General features: G+C 34.8%; 3 protein-coding genes across 5 annotated transcripts; 2 read left to right on the forward strand and 1 right to left on the reverse strand.

The window, feature by feature from the left end:
• The first annotated feature begins 772 nt into the window (after positions 1–772).
• LOC132185618 (GDSL esterase/lipase EXL3-like) lies at positions 773–3,926 on the forward strand. Of its 2 annotated transcripts, none has more exons than XM_059599376.1 (5): positions 773–1,105; positions 2,219–2,349; positions 2,608–2,841; positions 3,196–3,451; positions 3,579–3,926. In XM_059599376.1, the coding sequence occupies exons 1-5, from the start codon at positions 841–843 to the stop codon at positions 3,770–3,772; spliced, it is 1,080 nt and encodes a 359-aa protein (XP_059455359.1). In that variant the 5' UTR covers positions 773–840; the 3' UTR covers positions 3,773–3,926. The 2 variants fall into 2 exon arrangements, with proteins under 2 accessions (XP_059455359.1, XP_059455360.1); XM_059599377.1 differs by having other exon boundaries at positions 2,312–2,349.
• Positions 3,927–4,320: 394 nt separating this feature from the next.
• Positions 4,321–9,308, reverse strand: LOC132185744 (COP9 signalosome complex subunit 4). The gene is made up of 14 exons (XM_059599519.1): positions 9,074–9,308; positions 8,829–8,980; positions 8,557–8,660; positions 8,368–8,428; positions 7,538–7,630; positions 7,343–7,443; positions 6,854–6,962; positions 6,725–6,769; positions 6,550–6,618; positions 6,351–6,442; positions 6,206–6,248; positions 5,402–5,461; positions 4,844–4,903; positions 4,321–4,573 (listed from the first exon to the last, which is right to left on the reverse strand). Exons 1-14 carry the CDS (start codon positions 9,201–9,203, stop codon positions 4,499–4,501), a joined length of 1,194 nt encoding a protein of 397 aa, XP_059455502.1. The 5' UTR covers positions 9,204–9,308; the 3' UTR covers positions 4,321–4,498.
• A 2,681-nt stretch (positions 9,309–11,989) lies between these two features.
• On the forward strand, positions 11,990–24,464 carry LOC132185733 (uncharacterized). Of its 2 annotated transcripts, XM_059599508.1 has the most exons (16): positions 11,990–12,112; positions 12,845–13,056; positions 15,461–15,597; positions 15,685–15,795; positions 15,907–16,008; positions 16,157–16,265; positions 16,348–16,548; positions 17,121–17,289; positions 17,433–17,514; positions 17,600–17,693; positions 18,020–18,116; positions 20,222–20,315; positions 21,267–21,339; positions 23,075–23,248; positions 23,355–23,477; positions 23,761–24,464. In XM_059599508.1, the coding sequence occupies exons 1-16, from the start codon at positions 12,100–12,102 to the stop codon at positions 23,920–23,922; spliced, it is 1,953 nt and encodes a 650-aa protein (XP_059455491.1). In that variant the 5' UTR covers positions 11,990–12,099; the 3' UTR covers positions 23,923–24,464. The 2 variants fall into 2 exon arrangements, with proteins under 2 accessions (XP_059455491.1, XP_059455492.1); XM_059599509.1 differs by lacking the exon at positions 23,761–24,464 and having other exon boundaries at positions 21,267–21,334; positions 23,355–23,442.
• Positions 24,465–24,936: the final 472 nt, after the last annotated feature.

Genomic DNA, 24,936 nt, shown 5'->3' on the forward strand with positions numbered 1-24,936 from the left:
ATTCATCATATATAACCTTTTTAACTTACTCGGTGGGCATAAGGAAATTTATATATGTGGGCCATGTGTAGTGTTGAATTTAATACAAGTAGGATTGGGCATGTGAGTTCAGCCAAATTGGGAAGAAGAAATGTCTTCTAGTTTATTTTTAAAAATGATTAATTATATTAAAAATCACTTGCTTTTCACATATTAATTTAAAAAATTATATATTTTTCACATGCTAAGGGACATTTAGCAAATTTATAAATTGGGTTGAGGGAAATCTGTATCCCTTTGTTAAAGCTTTTTTCTTCTCACTTTTATTTTCCATTTTCGAAAAATAATAATAATAATAATAATAATAATAATAATTAAAATTGTTTTTATCTTTATGTCATATTAGAATATATTTTTCAAAAAAAAAAACCCTCCAAAATATATTATCGAACCAACAAATAGTTTTCAATTTATCCACCATCCTGGTCTTTGGAAAATCTGTTTTAGGTCATTCTGAGAATATTTGGGCAAGTGAACACCATCTATCATTTTCATCATCCTATTCCAAGTCCCTTTACAATATCCCTATTCATCCGACACTGACTACTTGAAGAGATACCATACCTACTCTTTTGACATATCAGGCTTATCAGCTAGATATATACATTTTTTTATTTTTTTTATTTCAAGCAATAAATGATATTAACAGTTGGCTTTGTAATCTTGTGTGCTATAAAATGCCCGTGACTCGTGAGGAAACATTGAAGGCATGAAGTAGTATCATTTCCTCCTCTTCTTTTACTTGGATTCAAACTTGGAAGAATCCTAGAATAATCCAGTGCAATATATATTTACTTGAACATGAAAGGAGTATCTTTATCAACCAAATTCTTCTTTCTTTCTTCTGCTTTTGCTATTTTCTTCACCACCGAAGCTGTTATCAAGATACCGGGCAACGAAACAGTATCGGCTGTACTAATGTTTGGCGATTCTATTGTTGATACGGGCAACAACAACGATCTCAATACAATTGCAAAGTGCAATTTTCTTCCGTATGGGAGAGAGTTTAAGGGAGGAATGCCAACAGGAAGATTTTCTAATGGAAAAGTTCCCTCGGACTTCTTAGGTTTGTAGGAAAACTCTCTCTCTCTCTCTCTCTCTCTCTCTCTCTCTATGTATATATATCTTTTAGATATTGAACCTTGCCGCCTCTTCTTTGTTTTTTTTTTTTTTTTTTAATAATTATAAGAGAATATTGTGCCACAACCCTATAAAAGTTATTATCTAACCATAAGGGCTATAGTCATTTCAAACAATACGTTTACTGCTTGTCATAGATGAATATCCACATTTTTTATTTGTTTTGCTCTTTTTTTTTAGTGGCTCTAAGTCATTTTTGACTCATTGCCTGCTTTTTTGTTGTATTTCTTGCACTATAATTTTTATGTTGGGTTTGTTATTGAAGAGCCACCCCTTTTTCGGTGTTTTGATTCCCATATCCATTCCTAATTTGCTTAGAAAAAGAAAAAAAAAATAGCAGCGGTTTGTAAGGAATTTATAATATTACTTTAGCAATTCTTTAAAATTCTTAATTGGTGGAAGGCCCAAAATTATCATCAGCCATGATGTCAGGATTCTGGATTTTGAATTCGTTATTTGAGCAGAAAAACAAAAATACCATTCCTTCTTATAGTACGTAGGTTCTTTCATTCTTTGAGCCATTACAAACATGAATTTGTCGAATATAAAAATTCATATTGGGTCCAAAAACAGATGAAGAAAAACAAAAAAGGAAAACAATTAGAGCAAATTCGATACTTCCATTGCTAATCAAATTTATAATTCCCAAATTGGCCACTTTGGTCCTTAAGACCTTTTTCTTTTTTCTTTTTTCTTTTTTCTTTTTTTCATCTAGTTAAAATGACAAAGTTTTCCTCTAACGCTAGATTGAAGATTCTTTTTTTTTTTTTTTTTGCCCTATCTAGTCTTTTAAATTGATACTTGTCGCACATATTCTTATATGAATATTAAAAAATACAAATGAGAATCAAATAAAATGTATGTGATAATCACATGCTCTTGCACAATTAATCGTATTAAAAATGTATACAAGAATCACATATCAGTTAATAATTGGCTTGGAGGAATTCATTCAATCAAATTTAGAGGAAAAGATTGTTCTAGTTAAAATAGTTCAGTATGTATTAATCTTCTTTCTTTTTCTTTTTTCTTTTTTCAGTGGAAGATTTAGGAGTTAAGGAGTTCCTACCAGCATATAGGGATCCAACTTTGCAGCCTAAAGATTTCCTAACAGGTGTAAGCTTTGCTTCAGGTGGTGCAGGATATGATCATTTGACATCAACAACAGCGGTATGTGCATCTTAGGCTCCATTTGTTTCGTTGAAAAATGTTTTTCAGGAAAATTATTTTTCAATAAAATATTTTCCGCTAAATACATTTTCCGTTGCACCAAACAACGGAAAATATAAAAATCATTTTCAAGAAATCATTTTATGCTGAAACAAATAGAGCCTTAGACTTTTTTATCATTCATAATTTATTTCATTGGTCATTTTTGTATGATTTCTTTTTTATTAATATTGTCATTTTCAATTTTTTTTTTTTCAGTCAGCCATATCACTATCAGAGCAAATACAAGACTTTAAGAAATACATAGGAAAGCTAAAAGGAATGGTTGGAGAAGAGAGAACAAACTTCATTTTAGCCAAATGTGTAACTTTTTCGGTAGCGAGCAGCAATGACATTACCAATACCTATTTCATTAGTGGAATTAGGAAATTGAACTATGATTTTCCTTCTTACACTGATTATTTGGTCGAATCAGCTTCTAATTTCGTCAAGGTAACTTATTTTGCCTAATCATTGGTAAGTTACTACTGGATAGCAACCTCCACCAAAGCTTCAAATGTGCCCAAGTAATTTGAGTGGTTGCAACCACCAGATCTACTTAAGGATGGTTGCAACCAACAGATCTGCTTGGGGACTCGATCTATAATCCATTGGTCGAGTGACCACCAGATCTAGTTATTTTGTGAAAAAAAAAATTTATATTAATTGACATAGTAGTGCCTCACTGCCATGCATATTACACATGTATAATTACATAATTATTTGATTTGGTTGTATTATATACAATATATTGGTGGGTAATGGGTATATCTAGTGGCTTATGATTTTGCTCATCAATATGTGAAGGAATTATATGGACTGGGAATACGAAGGATTGGTGTTTTCAGTGCACCACCACTTGGATGTTTGCCATCGCAGAAAACTTTGAATGGGTATTCAGGAAAAGGGTGTGTAAATTACCTCAATGAAGCATCAAAATTGTTCAATGCTAAACTATCAGCAGAGATGGGTTGCCTTAACAACAATCTGCCTCACGCAAGGGTGGTTTATATTGATGTTTACAACCCTCTACTTAATATTGTCCAAGATCCTAAGAAATATGGTAATATATCTTTCTTCTTTATATTTTCAAAAGGTTTATTATATTCAAATTTAACCTTTTTAAAGATTTCTAATAAATTTTTTTCTATATATTTAGGATTTCTAATAATTTCTATATTGCAATTCAGGCCTTGAGATTGCAAATAAAGGGTGTTGTGGAACAGGGATTTTTGAGGTATCCATACTATGTAACCAACTAGACCCGGGCACCTGCGCAGATGACTCTAAGTATGTTTTTTTTGACAGCTATCATCCTACAGAAAGAACATACAAGATAATTGTCAGTCAGCTCCTCCAAAAATATATCAAGAGCTTCCTTTAAGATTGTTGGTTTTCCACGAGTCAATAATATTATCAACCAGATATTTCGAATTTGTTAATTTTTCCTTTTTCTATCACAAATATTTATTATTTTTGCTGATGCCATAAGAGCTTGAATCAAATAAATGGGATCAGGGTTGAGTTGGGAGTGTCAATTACTTGAAGGTTGAAGCAGATTTCACCTGTCTTAATTCTTATGCATCGCATCCAATAACAATTTCTGAAATTGTGGAGGAGTACTACTACTGCAAAAAAGTCGACAATGAGTAATAATCCAAATAATTCATGTTTGGGAAACGAGGTGTATTGGATCTTACCTGTTTGAATCATACATGAAAATTTGACCTAGAGAGGTACTTTGACTTGGCTGGAGTAACCATCTCCCAATCAGTCTAGCAAACTTAATGCTATGTCAATTAACTTAAAAAGATCTTTTCATTTGTTGAGAGAGAAACAAAAAAAAAAAAAAAAAATAGAATCAAAGTCATGCAAATAGCCAGAAGCAAGTTGATTGGAAGGATGGTCATAGGGAGACAGACAACCATCACGGATAAAAACTTGTGATAAAAAGATGCTCTATATTTAGATAACAATTAACAAGCTAAAAGATATTACATAGTGACGTAATCAAATTGAACAGCTAATTAACAGCAATATTTTAAAGCAGAATACATTGGTTTAAATAAAAAAAAAAATTCATCTTCTAAGCGGTCATCGAAAATATCAATCAGACAGGAATTGACAAGCCCTTCTTTGCCATGCTATCCAAGACATCATTGAGAGCCTGACACAGGCCAACAATCTGCAACAAACCGCAAGAATGAAATTAAGGGTCGCTGAATAAGAAACTCACTTATCAGAGCTATTTATCAGCCGATATTATAGTGCAGGACCAATAGCCAGTTTAGGATGACACACAATCAGAGAATTTTTAACTTTATTTTTTTGGAGGGGCAGGGGGGTTAGTTAAATGCTTCAATAATTTGTGCAGGCAGTAGTTTCTTTGAAGTCATGTGCATGTTTGTTCTACAACATAGGTCGTTGATAGATTGCTAGCAAAGCAGAAAATCACCTGATGATCCCATCGTTGCAGCTCTTCAGTGTCATCTTCAAAATGTATGACAGCTTCGACCTGATATAAAATACGTCAGATGGATAAAGAAAAATATGCAGCCGTTCTTTTTCTTCTTTATTCCTTTTCACCTCCTTCAGTCACTAAAAGAAGCTAAGGTTCAGTAAACATAAGATCAAGTGAACTAATCTCAAATTAGCCCAAAAGGATATTCTCAAAACTGAATTGACCCTACTAATTCATATTTGATGACTCAATTGCAGTAAAAATCATTCTAGTCCAAATCCAGAGGGATTCATCTAAAATGACCTTTTTTTTATGAATAAAATGACTTTTTTGTTTTTTGTGACAACATGGAAAAGGGCCAAAAATGATAGCAATTCAAAGTCTTTTCATTTCTTGGCAGGAGTTGAAAACAGGTAAATATTTTTTCAATCAAACACACCCATGATTACAATATTTGTCAGTTTGTTATGACATAATCAACGGAAGCACTTAAAGCTGGGAAGAGAAATTTATTTTATTTCTCTCTGAGCAATAAGAAGTAGTTATTCATACCTGATCAATTGATCCCCGCATTCTATCTTCATAAATCATTCTTGACGCTATCTTCTCAGCCTGCAAGTCAAATATTTAGGCCCTTCAAGAAAAATTGACCACAATGCACTATTCTAGGTGTATGGTACTGAGAGATGAATTCCACTTTATGAAACGGAAAAGATCCGAATGAATGGAAAGCAGAGAAAAAAAAAAGAGGGGGGATGAATTCCACTTTATAGAGACACGCTATAAAAATATACTCATTTATAACTTCTTATCTAGTCGGGAATCAAGAAAATTCAAAGTTATAAATATTTAAAGATAACAAGGATAAAGAGATATTCGCCTTCAAAAAACCTCTTGTTACTATTCTTTTCAACTACAAATGACAATAATAATAATATATATATCAAAACATTTATTTTTATAATATAACTTATAAATTTATAAGTTATAAAATTATAAAAGAATATGTACGGTTACTGTGAATAGCACTATAAAAATTATCACTATTTTGTCACCAATTAAGTTTATGTGATTTTATCACCAATTGTGCCCTAAATATTTTGTTGTGTGGGTTATCAATTTGCAGCCCCTATAATATTCTTTAATAACTTGGATAATATTATAGCGGCCGCAAATTGATAACCCACACAATAAAATATTTAGGGCACAATTGGTGAAAAAAATCACATAAACTTAATTGGTGACAAAATAGTGATAATTTTTATAGTGCTATTCATAGTAACCGTACATACTTCTATACAAACATAGAATTAAGTGTAGTAACAAACTAAATTGACACAGGATACATGAACGTACCTTCTGCGGATCAATGCCCAGCAAGGTGCCCAATTCATCAAAGCTATGCCAGGATTCGTTAAAAAAAAAAAAGAAAAAATTATTCAGTTGCCCACAATAACATAAGAGGAAAAAATAAGAAAAAAAACAGCAGCACTTTCTAAACCTTATATTTGTGTAAAGCTTGCTTGCACTCAAAAGGTTATGCTCAATCATAGCACGATCCAGTACAGTAAAATTGTCTGGCAGAAGTGCTTTCTGTGGAAAAAGTAACAGTTGAGACAAAAGTACTATGGCTTCCGACAATTAGTAAGTTCTGTAAGTGAAATCAAAATAAAAAGATGGAAAAAAAATTTGTTTACAACCTGATGTGCTTTTAATTCTTCAGCAAATGCATCAATTTCAGGTTTTCTCAAAATTCTCTCCAAATACACCTGGGATACACAGCCTCTGAATTAAATTACTATCAAAAGTATAAATAAATATGGACGTGAGAAACAAAGCATAAATCATGCAAAATTCTTCAAGCGGAGGGAATACCTTCTGCAAAATAGGATAAATTTTCAACTTTGAGCACCGTTCATCCTGAACCAAATCCCAATATATCAGTTAAATGGTGCAAAGGATTTCTGAAAATACAAATGCTATTCATCAATGGAGGGTGTTTACTTTGTACAAAGTTGCAAGAACACGAGAACGTTGAGGACCCGCAGCTGCCAAAATCGTACATGTCACAGCAGCAGAAAGAGCTTGTTCCAATGCTTCCTCATCAATCTCCCTGCAATAAAAATAATTAGCTTTTGTGAGCTTAATTAAAGTGCCAAAAAGCAAACAGGAGAGGGAGAGAGTGAGAAGGCACTCCATGGTTCACAAGACAATCATAAATGAGATATTATATAATTATTTATTCCAGACTATAATCTGTTGATGAAATAATCCATATCTAGTATCAAGAAATGCAGCCAACAATGCCATGGTTTGGAAACATGAAAAGCTGACGTGTTGCTCTACTGGAAAACAATCCATAGAGCCAAGCCACATTCAACAAATAACTATTTGTAACGAACAGAGACCAAAGACAACACAACAATCACACTTTTTAAAAATAAACCTCATGAAAAGGTTGGATAAACATCGATAAAATGCAAAAATACATACTCATCTCCTATCTGCCGCTTTTCAATTTGGGATATGTCATAATAACGTAATGCTGCTTCCAAGAACTTCCTCTTTAAATCTAAAATCCTTGCGTAACAAACCTAACAATGAGGAAACAAGCGGGAAACAATTAATGAAGTATTACAACATGCAGCCTTTTACACAATTATCTTCAAAGACAAAATAATGTCAAACCTTATACTGTAAATTCAAGACTTCATGTTGACTACTGCTAACCAAAAATGAAGCCTTATTTATAAAAGCTTCCGCATTAACAGCATCATCATCCTGCAAAATAAGCAAGCAACATAGTCCATAACTGCAGTGACATGTGGCCATATTCCAAGACGAAAATTCCTGATTCAAGCATTGTGCTCGTCTAAATAATGCATCACTGGAATGTAGATGCTGCATAAGGAATAAAAGTCCTCAATTGAACACCACCATCAAGTCCTAGACAAGACTAACCAACCTGAACAATAAATAGCATCTAGTATTGACATAACTGCACAGGGATTTTCATTCATCCGAATGAAAGCAAGGAGTCCAAATGCTATCCACACAGAAATCACAGATCACCTTAATTATCACATCCTGTAAACGGGCCATGTCTACCACTTGTTAGAATGACACATATCCCATTTCTTTCTACACCTATACTGGGTGTCCACATCAGTTTACTTCCGAATATGAATAGAAGAACAAGCACCTATGAACTAAAAAATTTTACATTTGAATAGTTATGGTACTCTAGAATCTTCTAACAATTTCTTATTCACAGTATGGCAACTGTCCTCTGAGATGAATACCAAAATAACAGTTGCCAATGCAATTCCACCTGAACCCAATATCCCATATTTGAGCTCTCTCGTTGGAGCCTCCAAGACACAAACACACACACACCCTATAATCCACTCGAGCGTTGCCATTTCCGATAAATAGCGTGTCCAGTAATGCCCAAGTGCACCAATGTTAAGTAAAATAATCTCAATCAAAAGATTATACTCGCAAAATAAAGCCAATACCTCAAGATAAAGGCGAGCAATTTGGACACATTTTGACAACCTGAATGTATCATCAATCACTCTGATAGAGGCATCCAAATAAAAAATAATTAAAAAATAACATAATATTCATAACTATAACTTCCTTAAATGAGTAAAAATAATAATTAATAATAACAACAACAACAACAAATGATCTTACTCTCAGACCTCATTCCAGAATCTAGATCAATACCACTGAGCATCTGAGCTGCTTTAGACCACTCCTGCTCAGACTCATATAATTCAGCAAGTTTCTCCCTGATAATTAACACCTGCACCTCATACAGACAGATAACAAAGTTTGTTAAACAAAATTAACTGAATCCACATATATCCTGGGAAAATACAGCTTGTAGATGACCAGGAAAGACAATCATACTTTCAAACTAATACAGTTTACAACTAAACAGCCGAGAACCGATGGCTTTGCCGAAACAAACCTGCTCTTCGAACGAAACGACGCGAGGCTGAATCTGAGCAAGAGCATAATGCGCAATCTCTTTTTGGGCCTCGGGCTCCAATTTCCCTAATTCTTGCGCGAAGCTCTGCAAGAGCTGCCGCGACACCACCAATGGAACGTCGTCGGATAACACTGTGATACAAGAGGGAAATTCTAGAACGATTAGTACTTTGGCGCTTGAAATCCAAGCAAATGAAAGGAGAGTGAGTGAGAAAGAAAGTTCACCGTGGTCGATGAATTTCTTGGCCTGAACGACGTCGTTGGAGGAAATAACGGTGGCGAGGATGTGCCTGTACTGTTCGATCCTCTGCCTCTGGTCTGTGATCGCAGAGGCGCTCGCGAAGGCACTCTCCATGGAAGTTCGAGTTCTTTCCTCGGTGGACGAAAACCTAAACCCTTAAATTTTCTTGAGAGGGTACTTAGCTCCGCTGCCGGAGTCAGAAAGTTCCCAATTGATCGACTATCCGGATCCCTCCGATTACTTAAAAAATATGAATTTCGCATATTTCAAATCACAGCCATAAGTTGCATCCAAGGGTCTAAATTACGCCACGTGTCCAATTGTATTAAAACAAAACACTAACACAAACACAAACCCACTTAATTATATCAAATCTTAATTAAAAAACTAATAAATTAAAAATAAAAATAAAAAGGGAGGAACCACCCAAAGGGCGGTGCCTGTAGTGGCCGCGCACCACCCCGGGTCTTGTAGGAGTAGCGCACGGGCACCCCTAGGCCATGGGTGGCCACGTCGCGTGGGGGTGGCCGCCCCAGCCACTTTCCTTGGGTGGTTTTTCCATCCAAATTTTTATTTTTTTTAAATAATAATAATTCAGATTTGATATAATTAAGTGTGTTTGTTTTTGCGTAATTGTCCATGTTTTTGCATACTTGTCTGCAACTCTAATTCTTAAGTTGGTGTTGGAACTGGGCGTTTTTGAAAAAGTGGTAATACTCTTTATTCATATTTGAACAAGAATACAAGAGCCTTAACTCTACGAAAAAATAGCATTAAGCTCTAAAAGGACGGTTGGAACTGGGCGTTGTTTGTCCACAATGAATTATTGGCAACTTCAGGTGGGTTTTCCTTCTAACCTATATGTTAAATATTTTTTGCTTCATATGGTTGGGAAGCTGACATTATAATATAATTAAATGGTTAAATTTATTATTTTATATCAACTTAAATATTTGAAATAAGTGGCGTTTTAATATTGATTGTGTTAGAGAGCTCAAACTGTGAGTCTACAATTCTACATCTATTTTTATTGATTGTAAAATAGTTGGAAGTATAGCAATATTTTAGTATTTTATTTAAAAAATCAATTTTTTTTTTTTTTGTAACTTTACCCCATGAAATGTCATGCATTTTGCAAACGCCTATCAAAAGTTTAAAAATTCTCACTTTGGTGTATGAATCTTTTGATTTTTTCCAATTACCCTATTCCGTTAGAGATTAGAGTTAAATCAAACAGTAGAAGAGGTAAAAAGACCTTTATACCCTTGAAAATTTTGAAAATATTAAAATTACCCTTATTTACAAAAAATAAATTTATTATTATTATTAAATAATAATAATAATAATAATAATAATAATAATAAAAAGTGACCTTGGTGACCCACGATGGTCACTTTTTTTTTTCCTTATTTTTAATAATAATAATAACAATAATAAATTAATAATAATATGACCCGGGGTCACAAGGTGGGTAGGTTAGATCTATCCGTGAACCCATGTGTCGGGATTTTTTTTATTATTATTATTTAATTAAAAATAGGGTTTTTTTTTTGTTGGGTTCTTTATCATCCTCATATTTTGAAAATCAATCATTTGATTTGGAGGACTCACAATAATGAAGGTGTACATCCTACAGATTTAATTGTTAATTTTCAAAATATGAAGAATAGAAAAATAAAATTAGAATACTAAATAACATTTATTTCTAAAAAAGGGAAACTTTAGAAAAAATTTCAACTCATTTTGACACTATCTCCAAAGTTTAAAAACTATCAATTAAAGGTATTGAACTTTCAATTTATTTCAATTACCAAATTCTGTAAGGATTTTCCATTAATTTTTGTCAAAATACATTTTTTTTTATATATATATAAAAAAATAAAAATTGCAAAGATGTTGCAAAGATTTTTTTTTTTTTTAAATAAAATAATAAAGGTCTAAATCTTTGCAATTTTTTATGTTATTTTATATGATATGAAAATATGGATATTTTGAAAATTTTGACAAGGCTTAACAAAAAAATTATAATAAAACGGGGGTAATTGAGAGAAATTGAAAATTTAATACGAGTTATTTACCTTTGATGAAACTTTTAAAATGCATGAAAGTTGATGAATTTTGTGAAGTTTGTTCATTTTAAAAAAAAAAAAAATAGATATACTGTCGAACATGCTAAAATTGGAAATTACATCCACGCATAGGGTGTAAACAAGTTGAGCTTGAACGAGCTTTCCTAATTTGGGCTTTGCTTGTTTAAATTTTACTCGAGCTCGAGCTCGAGCCGAACTTAAGGGCGAGCAAAAAAATCGAGCCCAAGCTTAAGTTCATAATAAGTCGAGCTCTTATATTTAATTTATTATAAATTTAAACTTCAAGTACTCTTAAACGGTTCAAGAACCCAACTTGCATATGCGCATTTACTTAGCTTGGCTAGCTGAGTATGAAACCCGAGTTAAAATAGCAAGACACTTGGTTTCGAAGATAGAAGATATACATTATTTTATAATAAAATGATGCTATTAGGAAAAAAAAAAAATCATCAATTTTTAATATTAATATAAGTAACTATGTGAACAACTACCAATTCGAGCCTTAGCTTAACCGAGTTGAGCCGAACTTGCTTCATTTAATATTCGAATTAGTATTTGTATTCACGAAATGCCTCATTTAATAATTGAATTGAGCACAAGCCGATCCTGAGCGAACTCACGAACGGGTTGCTCGTTTAACACCCCTACACGCACTCCAGCATTTGCTGTGTCCAGTACGAGCGAAATGTTCACTTGTTCAGTGTCAAAATGAGTTCTTTACTCTATTCAAGGGAAAGCAAAGCAAACGGAGTGGTCATAGCAAAATTAGGAGTACTTACATCACTTTCCATCCCATAACATTCTCGCACCTCTTAAAAAACGCGATCATCTCTCTCAGGCGATTCTTTCCGTAACCGAACTCGAAAGCAATTATCAGTCTCTGTAATCACAGGCACCGCACCATCATTAACCGCACCGAAATGGATAGCACCGGTTAGTCTCCGCACTTGTTTCCTTACTTCTCTTCGCATTTGAATTCGATTATAATCGTTGCGTATTGTGGCGGTTCTGTTCTTATTGCGTCGTTATCTGAACATTTTGCTCCCGTTTGGTTGCCGAGAAAATCACTAGAAAAATAAAATAAAAGAACGGAAACGAAAAGAGGGATTGGAATCGTATTGCAAACATTCGAATACTATCATGTGAAGAGATTCTTGTTTCTGTCACAGAAATATTTGTTTCTTTTTCTTTTCATTTTGTTTTTCTTCCATTTTTTCATCTTTTCATCTCAGTTACAGTTAATTCGTTATTTGTAATTATCACGCTTGGATTTTGAATGATATGTAGTGTGATTTAGTTGAAAAGATGTTCAAATTTAGTGTTATTGGATTTTTGAATTGCTTTTGTGTCGGGCCAGAGAACAAAAAAATGCTTTCGAATGCTAAGTTTTAGGGAAGGTCATGCGTTCTATTATGTGCAAAGTATCATTGATGTGTTTTAAATATTATCGATTTGCTTTCAAATTTCGTAAAGAACTCTGGATTTTGTTGAATTTGCTATATGAGACTTTGTGGATGTTCAGTAGCAAACGAATCTCAGGACCTAATTAGACTTTGTGAGGGTTCACTGGCGTAGATGCCAATTGAAATTTAAATTACTTGAAGATTTTTTTTTTTTTTTTTCTTGTTACTTTTTTGTTCTGACGAATTTTGAGGCACTTGACAGGGAATTCTCAGGATATTGTGGTGCCACCAGTTGAAGGTGTTGCTGGTGGAGGGACTGCTTATGGATGGAGTGACGATAGTATTCACGGTACAAATGCAATCAAGGGATCAATTGACCCAACCGTGGCCCCGTCAGCAGATTTAGTGCATGTATGGTGCATGCCAAGCACAGCGAATGTTGGTCCACAAGAAATGCCGAGAGACTTGGAGCCTGTAAGTATGATTAGACCCTTTTTTCTATGCTTGCAATTATGTTTTCATTATGTAGGTACATTTCACAGTATGAGTCCTGACTTCTAATATTTATGTTCATGCATGTGAGTCTTGTTCATATTCTGCGTACCAGCGTTCCTGTATCCTTGCATAAGAATCACATGCATGCGTCAGTTACCCCCTTCACACTCTAAGATGCACACACCGGTATAGGACTTGGCTTCTATGCGGTCTGCGGTACTAAATTTGAATGGCCCAGATTTTATAAGGGATTTTCAACCCAAGAACTAACGGGTTTTACCAAACAACAAGGCCTAACATTTTTTTTTTCCGTCTATTTTCTGTTGTGAAACCATCCAAAACAGACCTATTGGCAACGCGGGAAACGAGGTCTATCCTCTCTTCGCGAGGTGGATCTTCGAGAAATGAGGTCTGTCCTAAATTGCTAGATTTTATTCCCAAAGAGGGAGAGTGGATTGCGAACAGAGATGGAGAAAGAAGGCATGACTTGAAGTTGCCTATGCTCCACTTGGAGAAGACTAGTCTATGACAGACAACACAAAAACAAACCAAAGCAACAGAGATGAGTCCTTGCTCTCCTTTGCCTACTTCTCTCGTATGGCATCCGTGGACCATAACACTAGCATCAACTATAACAGCAATGGAAGCGAAACCCAGATGTAATTCCTTCATCTCGGTGGTCATCTTCAATTTACCAGGGAAAGACCCAACACAGTTAACAGCAGACAAAAGCTCCATCATTTCTTCAGCTCCCTTCAACTCCTCAAACCTTGCCTCTCATGGCACAGGAAGCATCACAGCTCTGTTGCAAGTGGTACAGAGTGAAGAGAAAAAGGAGATGTTTGTTTTGAAAAGTTTTCACGAAAGAAAATAGACGGAAAAAACATTTAGTTTTACCGTTTGGTAAAACACCGTTAGTTTTTGGGTTGAAAATCCCTTATAAAATCGGGGCCATTCAAATCTAGTCCCGCAGATATGCGGTAGTTTACACTACCGCATAGATGCCAAGTCCTACTGGTATAATATAATGATTATTTGCTCAGGTAATGCACACTAGTTAATGTGTTTATTCATGCACTTTTATCAATTTTTTTGGAATCATGCATATATGGGCTATTGTCCATTGTTGTAGAATAAGTGGATCCCAAATGATGCAGGCCCATTATAGTCCTAGATGCACGTGTGTAATGACTAATTGATCATATAATGTACCTTTATCAATATGTTCATGCGTACGCATGTATTCTGGTCAGTTTCACTCCAAATAATCCCAATAAGTACTTAAGGATCTATGAACACATTTACGCATGCATGGTCCTAGTTGTTTATATTTAGTCTCTTCTATATGATATGATTTTCAAGTACTTTCAGCAGTCGTGGAGACTGGTAAGTGTAGATTAAATAGCCCAAATATGCATGTATGGCTTATTGTTTTATATCAAGTAGAAACATGCATGTGGTTGTAAGTACTTAAAAGAGTATGACATGCATTCTTGCATGCTTTGCTAATCTAACCTAATATGATACAAGTACACCACATTCATAGTGGATGTTACGTCTAGCATGTGGCAAGTTTCCTTATGAATGGTCAGCATACTTGTTTTCAGCAGACATTGCATACATTTTGTTTTTTAGCTTGAACCTATGTTTTTATATACAACATTTTCCTTTTGATATGATGTGATATTAGAACAAAAAATCTCTGGAAGTATTAGCCAAAAAAAAAGAGAGGAGAGGTTTTTGCTTTGATTCTACTCCTGGTCAGAGGATAGTCGGCTGTCCAATTTTCTGATCTTAAAAGGGAGAAAAAGAAAATAGAGACTTCAGATAGGCTGCAAAGCCTGGCGTCAGGCAGATAGATGCCAGACAGGTCTTAAAAAAAACTTTAAGAGTATAAATTTGGTTCTATTGTTTGGACAGCTTGAGATTTTGTTAATCAATGTGTATATGAAAATTTGTAGTAGACCTTTTTATGGTGTTAACCGATAAGGTTTCTGTGATTCTAGGAAGTTTAAGCTTTCTTCATGCATAGAAATGTAAAATATAAATATATATATAATTAAATTCCCTTTCTTATTTTGCAAGCTTAAGTCAAACACTTTCTCATCTTGACATGGTTTCATATGTCAACTGTTTTCTTATAAACAATAAACAAAGAAATGAATACTTTCCATTTGGCGGTATTACCTTTATTTTTTTTTTTTCATCTGTAATTATTTTAAGAGTATGTAAAAAATGTAATAACTTAGAAATATGAGCATATTGTTTGCTTCTTGATTCTGTAGAACCATATAAACTTTCTAGATGTTCTATAGTCAGCATGTACTCTAATGTTTGTGAGTGGCCATAGTGATCTAACTTCCAAATTTTGTTTATCTTGAAGATAAATCTTCTGGCAGCTAGGAATGAAAGAGAAAGCGTTCAAATTGCAATACATCCAAAAGTTTCTTGGGGAGGTTCTTGTGTTGCAGGGGTTGTGCAGGTTCAGTGTAATGACTTATGCTCCACGAGTGGTGATCGGTTAGTTTCTTGAAGACAGATTCTTCTGGGTATAGCTATATGATTTACGATTCCTGTTTATAATCTGCTGATATTGGATATGGGCAGGTTGGTTGTTGGACAATCATTAATGATGCGGCGTGTAGTACCCATTTTAGGTGTTCCAGATGCTCTTGTGCCCCTTGATCTTCCAGTTAGTCAAATAAGCCTAAGTCCAGGGTACTAACCACATTAATTTGATAGTGCTTCTTTTACTGTGGTTTGACTAAATGGATGAATTCTGATTGATTGCCTGACACTGAGATGGTTTTCTTTTTCTCGAAATTGCAGAGAGACCACCGCAGTTTGGGTTTCCATTGATGTTCCAGGCATGCAGCCCCCAGGTCAATATGAGGGGGAGGTCATCATTACTGCTATAAAAACAGATGGAGGGTGAGTCCATTTTTCTATTAACTTAAATCACTTTTAACTGTATTATCAACTTTTGTGGTCATTCAGTATGGCTGATTAGGATTCCTGTTATAAAATACTTGCAATATGGATATGGAGTTCTCTGAATTTTCCATTTCGACTTTTGCAGGTCTCCAGCACAATGCTTGGGCAAAGCTGAGAGGCATCAACTTTACACAGAACTTAGGAGCTGTCTGGACATTGTGGAGCCCATTGATGGAAAACCTTTGGGAGAAGTGGTTGGGTTCTGAATATTCTTTGTGTATAATTTGAATATTCTTGTCAACCTTGGCAATGTTCATGTGAGCATCTGTTTTTTAGGTAGAAAGAGTGAAATCCGCAAGTACATCTTTAAGAAGAGTTCTTCTATCTCCATCATTTTCTGAGTTCTTTTCAGATAATGGGCCAGTTGATATAATGGATGAAGATGCTATTTCAAACCTGTCAATACGTGTGAAGTTACATTTGACAGTTTGGGACTTCATTCTTCCTGCAACTCCTTCTCTTCCTGCTGTGTTTGGTGTATCCTCTCTCTGTTTCAAATTGAATTTTTGGGAAGTTAAACTTGGGGTTTTCTTTGAAATATACATCGCAAGTTTTCTTTTAATAAAATAGTTGTATTTAAGTCCCATACAAGTGCAGTCAATATATAGCTCAAAGCAAATCAAGGAGTAAAGTTATATAGAATGAAGTTTAAGCCAATATAAGATGTAAGTGCATAGAAACTTGTTAATTTAAAGGTCAAATACATTTTGCAAGAATGAAGAATATTTACTTTCTTATATTTATGCCATCAAGTACATTGCAAATATATCAATGGGTATAGAGTACGGAAACAAGCATGGCCAACTAAAATACTATACTCATGCAAATGGAATATGGAGAGATGCTGCATTGCGCAGGTCTGCCACCAATGAATATGTGCATTGCTAATACCAGATCTATCCTTTCTTCAATGTGAACCCTGGCTATTCTTAGATTTAAATTATTATTTGGGGCATTGGGTTGTAAGCTAACACTTAATCGAAATCTTTATGAAGAAAATAGATTTTATCAGAGGGGTTTGCTTGTTTGTTTCTTTAACTTAATTTCAGATATCTGATACTGTAATTGAGGACCGTTTTGGTGTTAAACATGGGACTGATGAGTGGTATGAAGCATTGGACCGGCATTTCAAGTGGCTTCTTCAATATAGAATCAGCCCATATTTCTGCAGATGGGGTGATAGTATGCGTGTGTTGACATACACCTGCCCGTGGCCAGGTAAGTTTACTGAAGCGAGGCAAATAATTTCATTAGTATCTACTAATTAATTCTTAGACAACACCTTCCCTTGTTTTTTTGTGATAAGAATTTTTCAGATTATACAGATGCTGATTTATTTTTTATTTTTTTGGCTATTCTAGCCAATCATCCAAAATCAGATGAATATTTTTCAGACCCGCGACTAGCAGCATATGCTGTACCATATAGTCGAGCAGTCTCCAGGTATACAGTCAGTTGTCCACATTTGCTTCTGTCAGGTATATTTACAGTGAAAACTGATGAGCTCCACCCACTTGTGATGTAACAGTAGTGATGCTGCGAAGGATTACTTGCAGAAAGAAATTGAGATATTGAGGACAAAGACTCACTGGAAGAAAGCTTATTTTTACTTGTGGGATGAGGTATGACCGGAAAAGGGACCTTTTGTTTATCATGTTACTAAGAAATAATGCCTCAGGATGATAAAATAATGTAAATAGCTGGTTATTTGTCTTATATGTACGGCTGTCTAATTAAGAAAATGGATTAACAAAGAGGTAGTGTTTCGGGATAAATTTTAAATTATATTTGCACTTCTGCAGAATACACTATAAAATATCATCTTTTCCCTTTCTATTTGCTTCAATTTATACAGTTGCTTGGTATCAATTCTTCAAATGGTTCTTAAAGCAATGCCATTCGTTATAATTTCCTGATGAGATGATGTGCATGCCCTAATATTTGTCAGCCTCTAAACTTGGAACAATATGATTCCATTCGCACCATGGCCAGTGAGATCCACGCTCATGCTCCTGACGCACGTGTCTTAACTAGTTACTACAGCGGTATGAGTTATCTACCTTCTCTTTTAACTTCACAGTTTATGTATAATTACTTCCTTCTGTTTTCCCCCTTTTTAATTAGTAAATACTTTATGAGAAAGACAAACACCGAAGTACATAGGATGCGTGTGGGAGAGCCCCTAAATTACAATCTGAAATTTAACAATAAAAAGAAAAAGGAAAAAAGAACGGAAAAGAAAAGAGGAAGGTTGGATACTGCGTACAGCCAACATCCCAGTCATACAATAACCGCAAGAATGAAGACTTAAGGGATATGAAAATGTTCTACACAGTGAATGTTGGACTATTCCCCATCCTCTGCGAATGGACCACATAAGACAATGTGGAATAGGTTCTCGGGTTGCACCCCTCGTTTACTCATCAAAAGAAAAAAAAAAATTACTGTGGAATAGCATGCTGTATTTTACTGCTTCTGTGATGGCCAAACTTTCTTTTTCAAGAAGCATGCAGATCAACAATTCTCTTTGGCATCACTAATTGGACCACAAAAAGAGAAAACACTAGCGACCACATTTGTGTTGCCATCATTCTATTTGTATGATCTTTAAAATTTCCATGATCTTGTGGCTTTCTGGTATCGTTTAAAGGGCTCTAAACTTTTGACTATCTAGTCAATGGATTTTTTCTTGAAATGGTCATAAATGTAAATTGATGTGTTTCTTGGTTTTGGTCTGGCCACGTGGATCAATTTATGGTCTGAATCTGATCTATTAGTCTGCTTGCAGGTTTTGATATGTTATAGTTCAATAACCCAAATCATTGGATTCGATAACTAATGAATCAATATCAAATACAAGTTGATATGATCTATGAGTTAGTGTTAAATCACCACTTTGATACCATATTAAATCACCACTCTATCATTCACCTCCCATTTAATTAAGATATTCTACGTGTTGGACCACTCTATCATTCACCCCCCATTTAATTAAGATATTCTATGTGTTGGACATCACCTATAAGAAGGAAGTTTGAGCCCACATCTGAGGGGGTGTGATAAAGTATAGATTAAATGATTAAATTTACTTTTTCCTATCAGCTTAAGCTTTTGGGTTTAGTGGTGATTTAACAATTAGGGGTTGACAATATTACTAGCATTAGAAATTATAGGTGAAAGAATTGGGATTTCTAGCATAGAGAAGTGGTGGGAAAGATGAAAATAGGAAAAATTCAAGGTGTGATATTCTTAAGGCTTGGGATCCTATTGGTGATGATGGTCTTTTATGTGACTATATTGTTCTACAGGATTGTCTATGAAAAATTGTCTTGACAAGATTGTTATATTTAAGATAATACCAATGAAAGAAGGAAAACTATTTTGGCACCCTATATATCAGAGTTTATGAATTACGAATTGAGCAGAAGCTAAAGATGAAGATGCTTTCTTTTGGTGGGAAATTAGAATTGAACTTTTGAGTTTGTTCTTTGCTTTGTCGTTCCATTGACAAGGGCGAGCTTTCAATCTTCTGTGTAAATTCATGTGAAACGATGCAAGTATCTTATATTCTAAATTCTTTATGCTAGTTATGTAGTCAAGAAAATCATGTTTCTGTAGATGTTGAATCAGATTTGTTTGGTGTTGAAAAGATAGAATCTATAACCTAGTTTGGTCAAAATGCAATATAATAGCATATGGTTTGCTCAAGAACTTAATTCAGAATGGGATTTATCACTGGAATCTAAATTTATTGGTTTATTATATTGCTTTTGAATACTTTTTAATGATTCAAAATGGATGCATAATTTTTTTTTCTTTGAGAAACACACAGCATTTCATTTGTTCTACTGGTGTTGTACATTGTTAAAATCATCACAGTACAGGAATTAATACTCCTTTAAAAAAATCAAAGTTTAAGCATTAACACTAAAATGTCAGACTATTGGCTCTTTTTGTAACCTATAGAATTGGATTTGTTTGTAATTATCACATCAACATTCATTGGTGCTAGTCACAATTTTCTTTGATTGGATTTGTTGCTTTATTCTCCCTCTGTGTGTCTGTTTGCACATCTGTGCATGTTCTCAATTACTGCAAAACCTTGGTTTACATTTTACTATGTTCTTGCCTTGATTTATCTGTTGTGTAGGACCAAGTGATGCACCTCTTGCACCTACTGCTTTTGAGGCTTTTGTGAAAGTTCCAAATTTTCTGCGGCCTCATACTCAAATTTATTGTACAAGGTATCTTTGTCAATTGGGTTTTCTAAATGCCACTAAAAATATTTCTGATTTGTTTTATTATATAAAACTATACTTGTACTTGAATTTGTGTATTAATCTCGCTTGTTTGAACTAGAAGATAACTGACAAAGGATTATGTATAATTCACAACCAACTCACCAAAGGGTTCTAGTTCATACGAACTCTGGCTGCCAGTTATTGTACCAAGCTGAGTGTTTCTAGAACAGTGGTTTTATTTTAAGTTAATTCATTATCAATAGGGGTTAATTTCTTTGAAGAGGTGGTTTGGGCTCATCATGTCACCATGCAGCAGAAAGCTTGTGTCAGAATAGGAAAATATTTTATATGCATGAGCAGCATATATCTGTTTCTTCTGTCACAAAATTGTTTAGGTGAATGGTTGTGTTTTGAGCGCAAGATTCATGTTGCAGTCACAATTGGGGTCAATCTTGTCTACTATGGGAGATGGCCATGGGTTATGACATTAGAAGTCCAAAAAATGTCATGCTCATTATTGTTGGAATTTCGGGTTGAGATTGGTCTTGGGCTATCTCAGTGACTTGTTTTATCCATTGTGTCTTAACTGACTGTACTCAGCATGACAGGCACCTCTTACAGGAGATCTTTCTTAAACTTTGACACCAATATATCTTCAGAACTCATCAATATTCTCACTTTTATCGTATACATGGTTACCAAACTAGATCTTAGGTTTGATTGTGCACTTAAAGATTTGAAGGTGAATACTCACTGGCCATGACATGAATGTTTGCAGGACTGCAAGGTTGAACTTATTTTGTTCATGACTTATATTTTATATGTAGTATTAAAGAGGCTTCTGCCTTAGTCTCCTTAGAGTATATTAGCTCATGTTGTAGAAATCATATGATGCATCTCGCAATTAGTCCAGTGTCTTCTACTGCCTAAAAGTTTAGGACTTTATTATTGCAGTGAGTGGGTGCTTGGCAATCGAGAGGATTTGGTCAAGGATATTATTGCTGAATTACAACCTGAGAATGGTGAGGTAATATTCAAGTGGAGCCGCTGCCCGTGGCTTATAATCTTCTTTATCTTGTGAATATTTCTTTAATCTAATTTGTTATACAGTGTGTTTCCTAAATTCTCTCTTTCATTAAATTTTTTTCTTTTATACAAGTAACTTTTTATCCCAAGGGGGAAGGGAATGGGAGATTCAAACTAGTGACATCTGCTTCATGAGGCATGGTCCCTAATTGATTAAGTTACCTTTGGGGTCTCTCATTCATTGAAAAAATTTCAGAAAGATTTGTCCATATGTATCATAAACAATCTTCTAGGCAGAAATTATTGTGTTGAATAGAATGCTGAATCTTTTTGTTTTTTTTTTTGGGTTGGGTTGGGTTGTGGGGGGGGGGGGACAGTCTGTTACTTGGATATGCCTTTTTTTTAGGTAGTGTATAACATTGGAATGAGTAGACTGCTGGAGATATCAGCTGCTTAGTTGGTAAAGTCCCGTACAGGGGCAAACTACAGACCTGGGTTAAAACTCTTCTGTGCTTAAATTCCGTTTTCTTTAATGGATAGATGATATTAGAACTATTGATTTGATATCATGCGTTTAGATGTGGTATTTGTGGACACACACACATATATAAAGGATGGTTGACCACCCTTAACTGGTGGGGGGATGATGAGTGGACACTGCCCTCACAGGATAGGGCTGCCACCCCTCATGTGGTGAGGGGCGGCCCTCTCACTAGTTAAGGGTGGCTCTCTTCTTTTATTATTATTATTTATTTAAAGTAAATGTGTCACTAGGTATGTATAGTTGGCTTATGACGTGTCAAACGAAAGCTATGTGGCATCAATTGATTGGTTTGATGCAGCACACCATTAATTAATTAGATCGTAAATTGATGGAGGGACTTATTTGAAATTAGAGGAAAATCAAAGGACTCAATTGTTGAAATCGGAAATTCATTGACTAAATTGAAATCGCATGAAAGCCTTGAAACTAAATTTTATTTTTCCCTTAATATATTAACATTCCTATTCATGAGTAGGCCCAAACTATCCTTTAATAAATGAGGCTTAACACATAAAATATTTATTTTTACATGGGAGGTATAATATAGAGTCAAGATTCAAACTAACCCCTACTCTGATACTATGTTAAATTACTAGTTATTCTAAAAGTAAACCGACAAAAAGAAATATCAATTTAATCATTTAATTAGTATTCTAGTAGTTGCAATGTTATAATGAAGGATGTACATGATATTTAGGCAGCGTATCTTACTTAAAGGTAGCTATTGTTTATATTGAACGGTATTAGCACTTCTGTAATATAACCTAGCAAGATTTGGGCATTCTTTGGGTAATTCCTTATTGAGTGTGAAGTTTAACTATGAGCTTTCCAATCTCAATGGCATTGCAATTTTTTATTTTTTATATTTAAAAAAAAAAAATTATGCATGGAAAAAATGTTTTATCTCATTTGACGATTTATTCTAATCGTTGGATATACTTTAACTCAAATGTTTCAATCATTGTTATTGTTTTTTCTTTGAAATGCAGTGAGGGCTGCATGGGATATATGGTTAACATTTTTGGTCAAACGTATCTATAATATGACAAGACAGTTTGTGTTTTTCAGAGGGATTTCCCCTTGATTCCTATTGCACCGAATGCTTGATAACCCTGTTGATTTCTAAACAATACCTGTTTGGACTGCATCTGTTTTTTACTTGCTGAAAGGATTTAGCCTGTTTTTCGTGTAGGAGTGGTGGACATATGTGTGCATGGGACCATCCGATCCCCATCCCAATTGGCACCTTGGCATGCGAGGTACACAACACCGTGCTGTTTTTTGGCGTGTATGGAAAGAAGGTGGTACTGGATTCTTATATTGGGGTGCCAACTGCTATGAGAAGGCTTCGGTTCCCAGTGCTGAGGTAGCCTGGCCTCATGGTCCTTTATCATTTATAAACTCGAATGGTACCTTTTCGAATCTCCATATGTGTACGTGTGTTTGCTGAAATGTTGTGTCTGCCTAATCAGATAAGATTTAGGCGCGGCCTTCCCCCTGGAGACGGGGTTTTGTTTTACCCTGGTGAGGTGTTCTCATCTTCACATCAACCAGTTGCTTCAGTTAGACTAGAACGCATTCTCAGTGGCTTGCAGGTGAAATGATCTTTGAATTCATGCACATTCCTTTTTTTCATGGGGCTACGAATAGTTTGGTTTAATAAGTTGCCAGTTAATTACTAGAGGTGGAAGTAATATTTAACAAGTAAGATTCGACTGTTATCTTCGGTAATTTTCAGAATCACAACACCTGCACTTACATTGCATAATATTCATTTTTCTATCCAGTATTCTTCATTATCTTCCTCATGTGATTTCATAATATGCGAAGTCTACATTGCATGTTTTGATAAAATATATGTTTGGGGTGCCTTAATAGGACATCGAGTACCTGAAGCTCTATGCTTCAAGATATGGTAGGAATGAAAGTGTTGCTCTTTTGGAGAAGACAGGTGTGTACCTTGGTCCTGAGCGCTACACGGTTGAGCACATGCCAGTTGACATAATGCGCGGTGAGATCTTCAACACGTGCCGATCGTGAAAGAAAGCTTTTGCACACTTCAGAAAATACGACAGGAATGAAGAGGCGGTTCCTCTTCCAGTGAATGCGCACACGAATTTACAGAAAAGAGGGCATGCAGGGAGATATATTCAACAGTGGAGAGATACGTTGATTAACAGTTACTTTCTGCATTCATACAAGCTTGATATTTTGGCACGTACTTAGTATCGCATGCACATAGAGGCTAGGTTGCAGCTAATTTTCTTCTGCAGGAGAAAATGATGGCACATTCTGGGTTTCACAGCATGCTACACTCTCTTGTTTGGCATGACACATTCTGGTTCCCTTCAAAGCTCACGTGTTTTGCTCCTTGTTGTTCAATGGTGGTTACTGCGTTGGCACTCGTTCAATTTGCTTTAATTATGTGTTTATAGTGGAATTTCAGACCTCTTTTTTTCCTATTTGTGAATAATAGGCAGTTTGTTTTTTATGCCCAAGTCCGGACTTGCCTATTTTGTTGGACCATAGGTAATTTTCATTGTAAATTCAGGCTATGTTCTATTGAATTGGTGGGTAATAGATGCCTTGATGTTCACTAAATCAAATATAGTTTCTTTTTTTGGTAAAAAATGCTGGACGTTTTGACAATTTGAAAAAGGTACCGAAATTCATTTAGGTTTGGAGAAACAATTTTTACCAAAAAAGACGTCATTCCCTATGTGCGCCTGATTGCAATATTGCTGCCAAATTTATACGAGTGAAGTTAAATCTACAATTGGTATATAACTTTTTTACAATTATGACACGTGTTAGCATGTGATCGGAGCTATATCAACCATCAAAAAAAAAATGTTGTACATGAGTTGTAGGTGAGCATTTATTTATTTTGACATGTCCGCACAAGAGAGGAGAGGAAAATTCAAACTAATGACCTTCGCTTCATTAGGCGTGGTTTTAACGGATTGAGTTACCTTTTGGAGACTATTTTTTTAATTTATGGAATAGTAAATCCAAGCGGATGAGTACAAGAAACTCATTAATGGGCGTTTTTTG

This window comes from Corylus avellana, chromosome ca6 (genome assembly GCF_901000735.1).
Source record: "Corylus avellana chromosome ca6, CavTom2PMs-1.0".
Taxonomy (NCBI): Eukaryota; Viridiplantae; Streptophyta; class Magnoliopsida; order Fagales; family Betulaceae; genus Corylus; species Corylus avellana.

What these genes read in the sequence shown, in the direction of transcription:
- LOC132185618 (XM_059599376.1), top strand. Translation starts at nt 841, where the DNA reads ATGAAAGGAGTATCTTTATCAACCAAATTCTTCTTTCTTTCTTCTGCT. An exon ending in AGTTCCCTCGGACTTCTTAG is followed by an intron (nt 1,106 to 2,218) that starts GTTTGTAGGAAA and finishes TTCTTTTTTCAG; the next exon opens with TGGAAGATTTAGGAGTTAAG. An exon ending in CCAAGATCCTAAGAAATATG is followed by an intron (nt 3,452 to 3,578) that starts GTAATATATCTT and finishes ATTGCAATTCAG; the next exon opens with GCCTTGAGATTGCAAATAAA.
- LOC132185744 (XM_059599519.1), bottom strand. Translation starts at nt 9,203, where the DNA reads ATGGAGAGTGCCTTCGCGAGCGCCTCTGCGATCACAGACCAGAGGCAG. An exon ending in CAAGAAATTCATCGACCACG is followed by an intron (nt 8,981 to 9,073) that starts GTGAACTTTCTT and finishes CTTGTATCACAG; the next exon opens with TGTTATCCGACGACGTTCCA. An exon ending in TGGGCATTGATCCGCAGAAG is followed by an intron (nt 5,462 to 6,205) that starts GTACGTTCATGT and finishes TTTGACTTGCAG; the next exon opens with GCTGAGAAGATAGCGTCAAG.
- LOC132185733 (XM_059599508.1), top strand. An exon ending in CAAATAAGCCTAAGTCCAGG is followed by an intron (nt 15,796 to 15,906) that starts GTACTAACCACA and finishes TCGAAATTGCAG; the next exon opens with AGAGACCACCGCAGTTTGGG. An exon ending in GAAAACCTTTGGGAGAAGTG is followed by an intron (nt 16,266 to 16,347) that starts GTTGGGTTCTGA and finishes TCTGTTTTTTAG; the next exon opens with GTAGAAAGAGTGAAATCCGC.